Here is a 13,900-nt window from a genome sequence, read left to right as displayed (position 1 = left end):
AGAGCCCATCCACTAATAAACAGATATGATGTCACATAAACATGCAAGAGAATAATATGGAGCCATAAAGAGAAGGGAAGCTGGATGCCAGTGGTTCGTGCCTGTATTCCCAGCTACTCAGGATGCTGAGATCTTGAGGATTGATGTTTGAAGCCAGCCTGGTCAGACAAGTCTGTGAGAAAATATCTCCAATGAACCTGCAAAATGTCTGACTGGAGATGTGGCTCAAGTGGTAGAGCATTAGACTCTGAGTTCAAACCCTGGTACCAATGCACATGCATGCGTGCGTGCATGCATGCACACACACACACATGCCTGCACATGCGCATGTGCACACGCACGCGTACACACACCGAGGAAATTATGATATAAGCTGCAACATGTCTGGAATTCTTGAAAATACCATGCTAAGTAAAAGAAAGTAAACAGAGGTTCAGATAGTGTAGGATTCCAGGGTCTTGGAGGAGGGAAAGAGGAGGAACTACTTAATGGAGAAAAAAAATTCTCTGTTGGGGATGAAGAGGTTTGGAGTGGAGATAGTGGTGATGATAACTGGAATTGTGGGTGATAATTACATGCCACTGAGTTTCAGGCCTACACATTGTACTGTGCTATGCATATATTATCACAATAAAACTAAAAAAAACCAGTAAGAAGCCAAGTGCTGGTGTATGAAACTTACGATCCTAGTTACTAGAGAGACAGAGATCAAGAGGATTAAAGCCAGCCTTGGCATAAACATGAGAGCCCACTCAATCAAGAGCTGCACATGACAGACATCCATGTCTGTCAGCTCAGCAGCATGGAAAACAAATAGATAGACGGAGGTCCAGTCTGACTCATGCATATACACAAAATCTTATTTGAAAAGTAACAAAAGCAAAAACGGCTGGAAGTATGGCTCAGAGGTAGAATGCCTGACCAGCAAGCATAAGACCCCTGAAGTTCAAAACCCAGGATCATGAAAATGAAACAAAACCAACACAAAAAAGAACAATAATAACATCGACAGCTTAACTTAAGGATATAACTCAACAGTAGATCACTTGCCTGGGTTTGATTCCCAGCACTTCAAAATCCAAGCCAAAAGTGAACAACATAAACAAAACAAAACAGACAAAAACCCAACCAAACACCAAGCAAGGCCAGAGTCCCTCCTCCCTCAAAGAAAAGAGCCACTGTACCAAGGGTGGTGGGCAGTGACCAGCAGGAGGCAGACTTTGTTACTTTTTTTCCCCCTGAGGATTAAAAATATGTTTTGCCTGGCACTGGTAGCTCAAGCCTGCAATCCTAGCTACTCAGGAGGCTGAGATCTGAGGATCACAGTTCAAAGCCAGCCAGAGCAGAAAAGGCTGTGAGACTTATCTCCAATAAACCACCAGAAAACTGGAAATGGCACTGTAGCTCAAGTGGTAGAGCACTCGCCTTGAGCTGAAGAGCTGAGAGTCAGCGCCTACCTAGATCCAGAGTTCAAAACTAAATGATTTTCCTTTCTTCTCTTCCCCCTCCTCCTTTCCCTCTCTCCTCTGTCTCAGGCACACACATTCTCCAAGGCACAAATGGGCCTCAGAGGAAGCTGGGAAGAGGTCGCCACAGAGCTGGCTGGCTTTCCTACCATAGCCCATGCCATAGCTCAGCAAACCTCTGCTCTCCCTAGCCAGTCACTTAGTGGATACTAGGGATCCAGGGCCTGGTCACAGGAGGAGGAGGAGGAGGAGGAGGAGTCAGCAGCGGTGGAATGGGTGTACAATCAGCAAGGAAGACAGATGGCTGGAGGGGAAAGGGGGAGACCTGTGGGCAGGACCTCAGGTACCACATCCCCAGAATAGACTCCAAGGAAGGCTTGGCAGTCTGTACGTGGAGGAAAGATGCATGGCCGTGAATATGAAGGTAAGCCCTGCCCCATGACCACAGGACCCCTGTCTGAGCCCAGTTTTCTCTCTTGGAGGGAGGACTCACTCTTCCCCTCAAGAGATCCAGGCTCCACCCCACCCAGCCCGGCATAGATGGCCACACCCTGGGTCCTGGGCTCAGAGTGCTGTGCGCCTCCACCAGCTCCTTCCCTCTCCGTGCCTGGAGCTCTGACTAATACCCAGAGCCCACTAGCAGCCACACCTACTTGGCATAGGCCTTCTCCACCAGAGCACACCAGAACTCGTTGCGGGAGTTGGAGTGGCAGTAGATGAGCTGGTTGTTGACCGTGGGCAACCGGTCATCGATGACCACATCCACCCACTCCCCAAAGCGCCAGAAATGGAAGTGAAAGATGCCGGCGTAGGCGTCTGGCTTCTCGGGGTCCCACTCCTGCTCCTTCCAGTCAGGGATGACCTGCATGGGGGAAGCGGAGACATGGTAAGGGTAGCCAGTGTGGCTGGAGGGGACAGACAGGAAGGCATGCAGACACCTGTGACACACACCAGGTGGGACCCAGTGAACCCTGCTGGGCTCCAGGTGCCCAAGGGCACAGGGATTAGAGACTCCCATAGGCCATTTTGAGTATGTCACTCTGAGGTCCTATGGGCTTCCTTCCTTCCTTCCTGTGTCTCCCTCTCCAGCTTCATGATTATCCAGGCCCACCCAAGCCAGCCCTAGCAGGAAGCTGGAAACCATGCTGGCCTCAATTTCCCTTTCTCCATTCAAGCAGAGGTGCTGGCTCCTGCATCATTATCATCACCACCACCATCATCATCATCATCATCATCATCACCATCATCATCATCATCATCATCATCTCCTTCCAATTCTTTTTTTTTTGCAATACTGAGATTGAACCCAGGACCTCTTGCATGCAAAGTCTGTTCAAATGCCCCTAACCCTATTTGTTTTGTATTTTTGTTTTTGAACTAGGGTCTTTGTGATCCTCTTACCTCTACTTGAGTAGCTAGGATTAAAATCATGAAGCAACATGCCCAGCTTTGTGCATTGTCTTCTTCTTCTTCTGGTGTGTGTGTGTGTGTGTGTGTGTGTGTGTGTGTGTGTGTGTGTGTGTGTGTGTGTGTTAGTGGCGATAGAACCGAGAGTCTTGTGCATGGCAGGCAAGCACTCTGCTACTGAACCCCCCAGCCTCTGCATTCCTCTGAAACCCTCCTCTACTCCATCCCCTCTGGTGCCACCTGGCCCAAGCATCCCATGTCCTAGGCCTCACGCAGCAACCCAGCCATAGCTCCCCCTGCCCCACACAGCAGTAGGCCAACCTGATGCTATTGCTCCCTGATGTGTCCCCTCGGCCTCATTCCTCTAGACCCTGGGCCTTGGTCCTGACCCAGGCTCTGCAGGCAGCAGCTCCGTAACTACTCTTCTTCCATCTCTTCAGCCAACCAACCCCCACTCAGCCTTAAGTGTCCATCCTCCTCCTCTAGGAAGCTTTCCCCAGTTCAGCACCAGACCTCCGCCCATCAAACTCCTGGCCCCAGCACTTCTCTGAGATACTTACATTGACTGAGTTCAATGTGTTAACTGAATGCATGAGTTTGTGTCAGGGTCTGAGAGCCAGGCCATATCTGACTTGATCATTGCTACACACCCAGTATCTGGCCTAAAGAGTGACGTGTTGCCTATGTCACAGGATCCTTTTCTTATTTATGGATCATCTTGCAAAGGCCAGTCTTGTGCCTTCTTATCTCACTTCATTCTTACCACAAACCCACTAGTAGATTACTATCATCAACTGCACTTGACAAATAAGAAAAACCAAGGCTTAGAGAGGGCAAGATATCTGTTCAAGGTCACACAGCTTAAACACACACACACACACACACACACACACACACACACACTTTTGGAGGTGAACAGATCTGGGCTTGATATTGAGATTCAAACTGAGGACCCAGATAAGCCAGACATGCTCCCTGTTCTCAAGAGGTCCCCAGTCTTAGAGAGGCAGACACCCAGAGGAAATGAAGGGCAAGGAGAGGAAGGGAAGGGGAAAACCCACCCTGGAATCAGCAGCAGCTCTGAGCAGGCACCCTGGCAGCTGGCAATGTCCCCCAAACACACAAGGGCAAACAGAAGCAATGTTTTTTTGTTTTTGTTTTTTGGCTGGTCGTGGGGCCTGAACTCTGAGCGTAGGCACTGTCCCTCGGCTGTTCAGCTCAAGGCGAGCGCTCTACCACTTGAGCCACAGCACCACTTCCAGCTTTTTTCTTTTTTCTTTTGCTTATGTGGTGCTGAGGAATCGAACCCAGGGCCTCAGGCATGCAAGGCAAGCACTCTACCACTGAGCCACCTTCCCAGCCCCCAAACAGAAGCAATGTGAGCAGCAGAAGGTGGGCAGGGAAGGGCAAACCCTTCACCCCTCCACGCCAAGTGACCAGCTGGCTCTGCTGAGCCGCATCCAGATCCTAGGCAATTCCTTCGAAGAGAACCAGGGTGGTACAGGTGGCCCCTGGGCCTGCTGGCTGATGTGGACGTCCTCTAGGAGCCTGACCTGCAGGGGCAGTGCCAGCCCCAGCAGCCTGCAGCCCCATGGCCCCACGCCGCCTTGCTCATCCGGGGATGCTTTTGTTTATATCAACAGAAATCTTGGCAGCAGATTATGCTCCCTGGGGGACATTTGACACCAAGAAAATAAAAATGCCAACTCTGGGGAGAGGTGCTATGGCCATTAGTGGAGCCCTGCCAGGGGCCCGGCATAAGCTGGCTGTTTTTGGTGTCCTAGGTCTTAGACCAGCTGTGCAGGCAATGCTCTGGAAGTGACTGGCAGGCTGCCCCGGGCAGGGCTGAGGAAGGCACACAGCCTCCCTGAGCGTCACAGCCAGGCTTGGGATGTGGAGCCACCATAGCTCCCCCTCTCCCCTGCTCCCCACCTGCCCTTTCGCCTGCATGTGTGTGCTTGTGCACATGCGCATGCATGCACTGTTACTGTGGTTTTTTGTTTTGTTTTGCCAGTCCTGGGGCTTGAACTCAGAGCCTGGGCACTGTCTCTGAGCTTCTTTTGCTCAAGGCTACCACTCTACCGCTTGAGCCACAGCACCATTTTCGGCTTTATATTTTCTGTATATGTGGTACTGAGGAATCGAACCCACAGCTTCATGCCTGCTAGGCAAGCACTCTACCACAAAGACACATTCCCAGCCTCCATTACTGTGGTTTAAATTCCGGGCCTTGGTGCTTGGTGTTTCTTAGCTTTTTTGCTCAAAGCTCATGTGCTTAAGCCACAGCCCACAGCTCCACTTCTGGCTTTCTGCTGGTTGGTTAATTAGAGAGAAGAGTCTCACGGACTTTTCTGCCTAGGTTAATCTCAAACTGCAATTCTGAGACCTCAAATTCCTGAGCAGCTAGAATTGCAGGTGTGAGCCACCACAGCCTGGCTACTCTGTGGATTTGTTGTTGTTGTTGTTTGTCGGTCATGGGGCTTGAACTCCAGGCCTGGATGCTGTCCCTCAGCTCTTCAGCTCAAGGGGAGCACACTACCATTTGAGTCAAAGTACCACTTCCAGTGGCACTGGTGGTTTATTGGAGATAAGAGTCTCTCACAGACTTTCTTGCCCGGCTAGTCTTGAACTGCGATCCTCAGATCTCAGCCTCCTGAGTAGCTAGGATTACAGGCATAAACCACCAGCGCCCTGCACTCTGTCTTAAAAAAAGAAAACAAACAAACAAAAACCCCTAGGTTGTCCTCTGCCTGACTTCTCCCGTCTCTCCACTTTGATTTTAAGGTGAAGCCTTGGATCCAAAATGGGTCACCCACAGGCACAGATGGAGGCTGAGGTCCAGAGAAGCCCATAGCTGCTCAAGAGCACAGTAACAAGGAGTCCTAAGCTGCGACCAGGTTCCAGCCACTGTCCTCCCCTGCAGCTGCCTCCCTGCCCCCCTCCATCCTGTGGAGTGCTCTGGACTGCATGGGGGAGGGAGAGAAGGAGGGAGGGAGAAGAGGCTCTCACACAGTGTGGGATGCATGCTGGGACCTAGGAAACATCATTAGTCAAACTCAAGCTTTGTTACTGAGTCATCTGTGGTTCAAAAAGCACCTAATGAGGCTCCAGGGCCTAGGGACCTAGAGTCAGGAATCCCCAGGGGCCTGTGTCATAGCTATTGGCCCTGGTACAAGATGAGGCCCCAGCCAGCCTCTCATTCCTCTCCAGTAGCCAGCTACCCAATGCCCGCCAGCACTGAGTCAAAGGAAAAGACTGACCAGGCAGGCACGCTCACATATGCATAGACACTGACCCATGATACCAAATCTGGCTACACCAGCAGTCAAGGAAGCCCCCAGATACCCAGGGCCAGAGAGAAGGGTCAGGAAGCAGGCTGATGGACCAATCCTTGCTGAGCTGGAGGCTGCTCTCTTCCAAGGAGACTAGAAAAATCACGAGTCAAGTGCTGATCCTGCCTTGCCCTGCACAGAGGCTAAGCAAATGGCAGACAAAGAAAAATTTCCACTGAGAAATGAACTAGCTAGTAGACAGGACCACCATCATTTTGGAACCACTGAAAAATGAATGGATTTATTCAAGGGTCTCCAATGGATTCTCATGTCACATAAAAAAGATAAGCAGACATGACATGTCTCCTGAATGGTGCACAGGACACCTACAAAGACTGCACAGGAAACACGAGCAACAGAACACATTCTTTCACACCACAAAGGTGCAATCTACAAAATCCAGCCATAGGGGAAATAGCACAGGACAAAGAACCCGGTTTCTGCAGCCAACAAAATTTGCAAGGAAAAATCAAAGGGATGGGCATCCAACCAATTACAATTATGGGCTTTGTTTTAGATCTCATTCTAAAAGCAAACTGTAAAATGTAGGCATATCTGCAGCCAAGTTGGAAACTAGGGCACTTACTGGGCATCTGATGATATAATCTAAGCAACCCTGATTAGAAAACTCAGATGCTGAAATCTAAAAAGTTTCTGAGCACTGCTGTGAGGCTCAGAAAATTTTAGATTTCAGAGCACTTGGATTTTCAGATGATAGATTCTCAAGTGGTAGAACCTATGTAAACATTCCCTAATCCTAAAAACCTTCTTTGGGGGGGGCATTAAGGGTGGGACTGGGGTTTGAACTTAGGGCCTCTTGCTTACTAGGCAGTTGTTTTAACACCTGAGTCACTCCACCAGTGCCTTTTACATTGGTTATTTTCAAAATAGGGACTTATTGGCCTGAATCTCGATCCCTCTTTTTGTGTTTCTTTAAGTGTCTGGAATGGGGGCTGGGAAGGTGGCTCAGTGGTAGAGTGCTTGCCTTGCATGCATGAGGCCCTGGGTTCCATTCCTCAGCACCACATAAGCAGAAAAGGCCAGAAGTGGTGCTATGGCTCAAGTGGTAGAGCACTAGTCTTGAGCTGAAGAGCTGGGGGACAGTGCTCAGGCCCAGAGTTCAGCCCCCAAGACTGACGAAAAGACTAATTGGTCTAAGTGTCTGGAATGGTACATGTATGCCATCTCACCAAGCCATTGAGTGAGATGGGGTGCAGAAAACTCTGGGAGGTGCTGTTTGGGTTGATGTGTCATTGGGGAGGAGATGGTGGGATGTGAAACCCTACAGGCCTAGGTGACCTCATCATATCTTACTACAGGGTCCCTGATGGATGCTCCATAGCGCCACCTGGTGCTGGATTTCTTCAGGACTCCCACCTAGACCCAAGAATCTGGGCTCTCATTTTTCTGGGGTACCTCCTGCCAAGGCCACAGATCAGAGAAGAGCAGGCTGGGATTAGGAGCCCAGGGAGGGTGGCGCTGCTCAGGTCCTGTGTGGGACGTGGGGAGTGAGATTTTCAGATTCTGCCCCCCCCCCCCCCGTCCCCCCCCGTCCCCCCCCCGGGATTCTGAGGGTCACTCACAGTATTCTGAGCAATGCTGGTAAGGCTGTAGGGTGCAAGCCTACAGGGGAGTTCCTGACACCCAGGTTGGATGGTGTGAGGCACAGGCCTTTATGAATCCTCAAACCCAGTGGGTTCTGAGCACCTGAGATACAATTATCAGCTTCTGATTCCAAGAGTGTCCAATGCAGACGCAGTGGCCAGGAAGGGTAGGTATCCAAACAGGACAAGGATGCTGATGGGGCCACAGCCATTCTAGCACCTCACACAGGCAGGGGGGCTCTGGACCCTGGCTCCCCCTCCCCGGGCTACAAGGCAAAGTCTGAATGTCCCCTCAGCCGGTCCACCTAAGCCTGGTGCTGGTAGAGGACACAGCCTCCATGATTGTCTGGAATCACAGAACCAGGCCCTGGGCTTGCCCATCCCTCTGGTCTACACACCAGCTGCCATCAACACCAGCCTGCTGGGTCATCTCAGGCAATTCCCTTGCCTCTCTGAACCTTGAGTACCTGCTCAGTAAATGGTTCTCCAAACCCCTTGTCTTCTGTGAGACTGTAATGGCCCCCTGCAGTGGGAGCCTGGCACATGGAAGCGTTTACTAACCCGGCCCACTCAGCTTCCACAACACCTGTGAGGGAGGCACGGCTCTTAGTCCTGACTGTCTGTAGGACACAGGCTCGGAGAGGCTGCCATGCAGCAGGACTCAGATAGGACCCTCCCCACTCCACATACCCCCTCTGGGGAAGAGGTGGGGACAGAGGTTTGGGGAACAGCAGGTCTCTTCACCCCCACAGTTTCTTTCATGATTTAAAAAAACACAGCTCATTTCCTGCTCCTGTACCTGGGATGGCTGGATTCCTCCCCTGGATTCCCCTCCTCCCAGACGCCCTTCCAGGACTGGCTGGGACAAGCTCGGGGAGGGGGGACTTGAGGGGGGGGAGCAGAGACTCCTGAGCCATGGGGCGTGGGGCTGAGACGGGGGTCTCTGGATGCCCTGAGAAATAGGCAAGGCGGCAGCAGCTGCTGTGGGAAGATTCCAGACGGAAGAAGAGAAGGTGGGGTGAGGCTAAGTTATTTCCAAGCAAAATCATGAATGTGGCCTCTGGTCTCCATGTCTGGGAAGGAAGCCATCCTAGCGAACCAAGTCTGGGCCCTCAGATGGGGGGTGGGGGGGTAAGGGACACATGCCCCGGCCTAAGAGGACCAGTGCCATGAGAGCCAAGGTACATGGATTCAGAGGTTAGCTCACCCTCACCATTCTGTAACCTGGGCAGTAGATTTCTTCCTCTGGGCCTCAGTGGCTCTGTCCAAAAATGATTGGTTTTGAGAGCTGTTGAGGGGACAGGATCAATGGGCCACAAAGGTGAGGAGGCCTTGAGACTCAGCAAGGCCAGTGTCAGTCCCATCTGACCATGGGTTTAATGGTCCCAGAACAGCAGCGCTAGAAGAGCCTTCACAAATCCGGAAGCACCTCCTGGAAGATCTGGGGCTGTGATGTGTTCAGGGACTGTGGGGTAAAGCTGTGACCAAGGCCAGGCTACAACTGGGCCCAGGTCCGACTCATCATCCCTCCCCCGGCCACTCCCCAGTTCCAGCCGGCCCTGCCCCATTGTCCCTCAGGAGGGGAGAATGAGATAGCAAGACCTCTGCTGGGCTTCATACTAGTCAGGGAAAGTCAGATGATCCAACAAAACCCAGCTGGGACTGGGACGTGGGGCCTGGCCAGTCACCCGATTGCTTAGCCTCATCCCTGGAAGTTAGTGGGGGAGGAGGAGCGGGGAATGTGGAGCTGGAGGAAGGGCTGCTCAGAGCTGGGAGGTATGGGGAAATCAGAGTCCCTGATAGGAGCTGTGCTTGCAGCAAGAGACATACACCACTGAGGCCAGGGCACACAGCCTTTATTGGGGACACACAGCACGCACAGCAGGGGCACTGGGGACCCCACAGAGCAGAAGGGGTGAATGGACAGTCATTGTGAATCCAGAGTATCCCAAGAGCTGCAGGGAGAAGCAAAGCAAACAAACAGAAGGGCAGGAGCCCTGTCCAAGGCCTGTCCAAGGTCCTCCAGCAATCAGCAGAGAAGCTGTTAACCATGGCCGCAAGCATCAGCCAGAGCAGACCGAGCACCAGGAGTACAAAGGACCAGGGCTCCCACCCCAATTGGGGCTTCCACCTATAGAACCCTGACTCTAGCACCAGCTGCATGTCTCTTAAGATGGGGTCCCCCACACTCGGCTCTCAGCACCTCTGTTCCCAAATCCTGACAGCTCTGCCACAGGAAGAGCAATGACAGGGTCATATCTCTGGCTGCTGAGGGACCAAATGCCGGGCTGGCCGTAAGTCAAGGTGCTGGGCCCTGCTGAGGTATGCAGGATGATTCGGCCTGAGAGGTCTAAAAGGAAAATGAGGCTTGGGGCAAAACTGACTGCTGATAACCATGCCTTGAGTTCTCTCAAGGACAGTGCCCCCACTGAGACCTCAGAGGCCAGTGTCTCCTGTCACACCCCGCCAACTCCAGCCTACTTAATAGACCATCAGCCACTGTAAGTGCCCTTGGCTTTCCCCACCTGCACCCGGGCAGCCGTGCTGGAGCAGGAAATGCCAGAGAGGCTGCAGCAGCATGGAACAAGCATTTGCCTCCCAGAACAGTGAGTGGAAAAGGCCTGAGCTCCTAGCAGGAACACTGATGTCTCCAGCTCAGGGCCCTAGGACTCTCTATCCAGTACTCCCTACCCTCCACTAACCTGCTTCCCCTTTATTCTATGACCCTCTGTCTCCCAGCACAGGAAGGCCAAAAGGAGCTCAACCAAAGTAATCTCAACCAAACCTTTAACCAGCAGAAACTGCTACAGATAATCGAGCATGAGATTCATCCACAGAGCAGGTGTAGACTCTGGTATACATCCATAAGAATGTATACATGGATGCGCACAGGCAGACAGATCTCTGTGTGACCTTACCTATCATCCTCCACTCTCCACCCCAGCAGCCATTCCAGCCTGCAGAGCCAGCCACCCCCTACTTCTCAAGTAAGCCCCATTGGAACCGATAGCCCCAAAACATCCTGGGACCACACTCAGTCCATGACAGGAGCAGCACCTTCCTAGTCCTCAAACAAGGTGATCACCAATGGATACAGGCTTCAGCAAAGGGCGCTGTGGCCAGAGGGCAGCAAACACCTGTTTGCTGGGTTCCCCAAGGAGGCAGCTCCTGTCGTCTGTGGGAAGCGAGGTGGTTGATTGCTTGGATCTCTCAGTCCCTCACTCAGTCTCTCTGTGTCACAATGAAGTAGAGAAGGCAGGTGCTTGAGTCTGTCCATCTGTCCACAGGGTCCCGACAAGGCCTCTACAGCCTCATCTACGGCAGGTCCAGCTTCTAGACTACGGAGCTGTGAATCATTCTCCTGCGGGCCGCAGCGTGAGCACCAGGGAAAAGGAGAGGATGTATGACTCAAGGGGCCTCTGGCCAAGCCGAGAAAGGGCTGAGCAGCTAGAAGAATGTCCCCCAAAACACACGTAGGGAAGGACGTCTGGGCAGGGAGGGGAGAGGGCAGGTGAGCCAGAGGAGGGGCAGCTGCAGCAACTGGCCCCATCACAGCTGGTTAAACACCACGGAGGCCTTGAGGTTGGCAGGCTCGACGCCCTCCCCGAAGGTGATGAGGAAGTACATGACCTTGCGGATCTTGGCCAGATCCGACAGGCGCTCCCCGAACTCTAGGGCATCAGCCTCGTTCCAGTCCATGGCCTCTGAGTCCTCCTTGCGCCAGAAGATAGCAGCGGGGTCCAGCAGCTGGCGTGTCATGAGGTTGGTGAGGTCAGGCGTCCAGTTCTGCGAGGTGCCTGTGATGGTGACCTTGCCCGGCTTGTCCAGCACGACGTTCCAACGCTCAAACTGCAGCTTCTGCTGCTGGATGAAGTCGAGGCGGTACACGGACTCGGCAGGCCGCAGCAGCTTCTCACCATCCTGGCGCTTCTCCCCGCGCTGCTTCAGGCTCTCCACACGTAGCCGCATTTGCTGGGTCAGGTCCTTGTCCAGGACCAGCGGCATGTCCAGCTGCTGCTTCTGAGGCCCGTCCTCCGCCATGGCCCAGGTGCTGCTGCTGCTGCTGTTGCTGCTGCTGCTCCCGTCAATGTTCAGGAACCAAATGGGCTGGGGCCTCGGATGCCAAGACAAGAGGCCACCTAGAGGGCCCGCCTCCTCTGCCACCTGCCCTTCCCAGCCCCACCCAGGTCTCAAACTGGGGTGTGCATCCCTGACTGCTTCCTCTCTGCCTCTTGCAGCAGTCCTAATGCAGATGCTGTGGCAGGCAGGATGGGAGCAGGCTCCTCGGGGGATCAGACACTGATGTCAACTGCTGTGGCAACCACCTTGACTACATGCTGGGCTGGGAGCTGGCTGGTGTGCAAGGGAGGGAAGAAGAAAGGGAGAGGGGAGCATGAGCTCCATGTAGGTCCATCCATAAGAGCGACTCAAAGACCCAAAGGCAGGAAGCAAAGAACAGGACCAGAAAGGGGCCTCCTGGTTGAAGATCTGGAGTCACCCAAGCCAACTTCTTCCATATCCGACAACCAAGGCCTGTTGCTTCTGCTTCCAAGTGTCCACGAACCTTTACCTCCTTCCCACTGCCAAGACCCAGCCCAGCAGCTTTTACCGCCCACCAGTGGCTGAAGTGCTCAAACCTCAGTACACATCACAATCATCTACACAAGTTAGAAATGGACTGCTGACCCCTAGAATTTTGGGTTTAGCCCTTCGTGGTACAACCTGGGAATCTGCTTTCTAGCCATGTCTATCCCAGGCTGCTGACCCTGGGACTATGCTTCTTTTTTAGTGTGTGTGTGTGTTTGAACTGAGAATTGAACCCAGGGCCTTAAGCATACTAAGCAAGTCTCTAACACTTGAACCACACCTCCAATCCTTTAGTTTTACTTTGATTTTGACTCAGGGTTTTGCTAACATTTTTCCTGGGCTGACCAAGAAGTTGTGATTCTTCTGCCTTCATCTCTCAAGTAGCCAGGATTACAGGCATGCACTACCACCCCTGGCTCCAGGGGGATACTTTGTAAGATCACCCACCCAGTTGAGTCTGACTGCTGGCTTATTTGTCCTGCACCACCACAAGCAGGGCTCGTTGCTCAATGAATATAAGCACATTGGTAGTATCTTGGGCTACATGTACAACAGTGAGGTACCAAGGAAGACATCAGGCCCATAAGGCCTGAGAGGGCAGAGACATTGTGCATTACTCTAAGCCAGCATGCAGAGAACAAGGCCTGCCACGTGGGTGACCCTCAGAAGTGAATCATATCGAGTACGTTTCAGCAGGAATGCTGAATGAATGATTGCCATTAATAAGACAGCAGCGGTGGTCATGGGCCACATGCTAAAGGAGTCCAACACATGTCATGTCCAACACCAATGGCTCATGCCTGTAATACTGGCTTCTCAGGAGGCCGAGATCTTAGAATCTGCAGATCAGAATTCAAAGCCAGCCCAGGGAGGAAAAGACTGTGAGTCTCTTATTGCCAAAAACAGAATGGAGTTGTAGCTCAAGTGAGAGAGAATCAGCCTTGAGTGAAAAAGCTAAGAGACAGTGCTCAGGTCCTGAGTTCAAGCCCTAGTACTGGTGTATGCATATGCACATGTGCACACACACACACACACACACACACACACACATGCACATATACACACATACACACAAGGAATATGTACAAGTGGGGAGAGAGCATAGTGCACTGGCCAGGGACCAAATGCAGTTCAGAAAGGTGTGTGCTGGGGCTGAGGAGGGAGCAGTACCCCAGAGGGCGAGGACCGAAGACCTCCAGGGATAGTAGTGCTAAGCCCAGGCTTTTAGTATAGGAGAAGGTGACTAAGGTGGTTGAGGGTGCAAGCTGATGGAAAAGAAACCAAAAACTAAGACCAGAGTCACAGGTAGGGAAGAGGCAGGGGAAGCTGTTAGCCATGCACATACAGAATTCCCAGAATGCAGTGGTTCCTGGGGCAGAAACTTTGTGCCCAGGTAACAGGCCAGGATAGCTATTGGTAGAGTCCAAAAGCCTAAGAGTAGGGACCAAAGCATGCAGGAGTCTGGCATCCAGGTGAGGAGGTGCAGGACAGTCTCCACCTGGAT

At 52.4% G+C, this 13,900-nt stretch overlaps 2 protein-coding genes across 2 annotated transcripts in view; both read right to left on the bottom strand.

Moving 5' to 3' along the window:
• The window catches only part of Capn5 (calpain 5), a 43,367-nt gene that overhangs the window by 14,208 nt on the left and 15,259 nt on the right, over nucleotides 1–13,900 (bottom strand). The window contains exon 3 of the mRNA XM_013014206.1: nucleotides 2,120–2,328. Within this exon, the coding sequence (XP_012869660.1) occupies nucleotides 2,120–2,328 (209 nt within the window). The remainder of the gene's footprint in view (nucleotides 1–2,119; nucleotides 2,329–13,900) is intronic.
• Nucleotides 11,359–11,850, bottom strand: Omp (olfactory marker protein). Its single transcript, XM_013014207.1, has one exon. It carries the CDS (start codon nucleotides 11,848–11,850, stop codon nucleotides 11,359–11,361), a length of 492 nt encoding a protein of 163 aa, XP_012869661.1.

The sequence above is a fragment of the Dipodomys ordii genome, unplaced genomic scaffold (assembly GCF_000151885.1).
Source record: "Dipodomys ordii isolate 6190 unplaced genomic scaffold, Dord_2.0 Scaffold22, whole genome shotgun sequence".
NCBI classification, from domain to species: domain Eukaryota; kingdom Metazoa; phylum Chordata; class Mammalia; order Rodentia; family Heteromyidae; genus Dipodomys; species Dipodomys ordii.
Note: the sequence above shows the minus strand (reverse complement) of the source record. Positions and strands in the feature narration are given on the sequence as shown.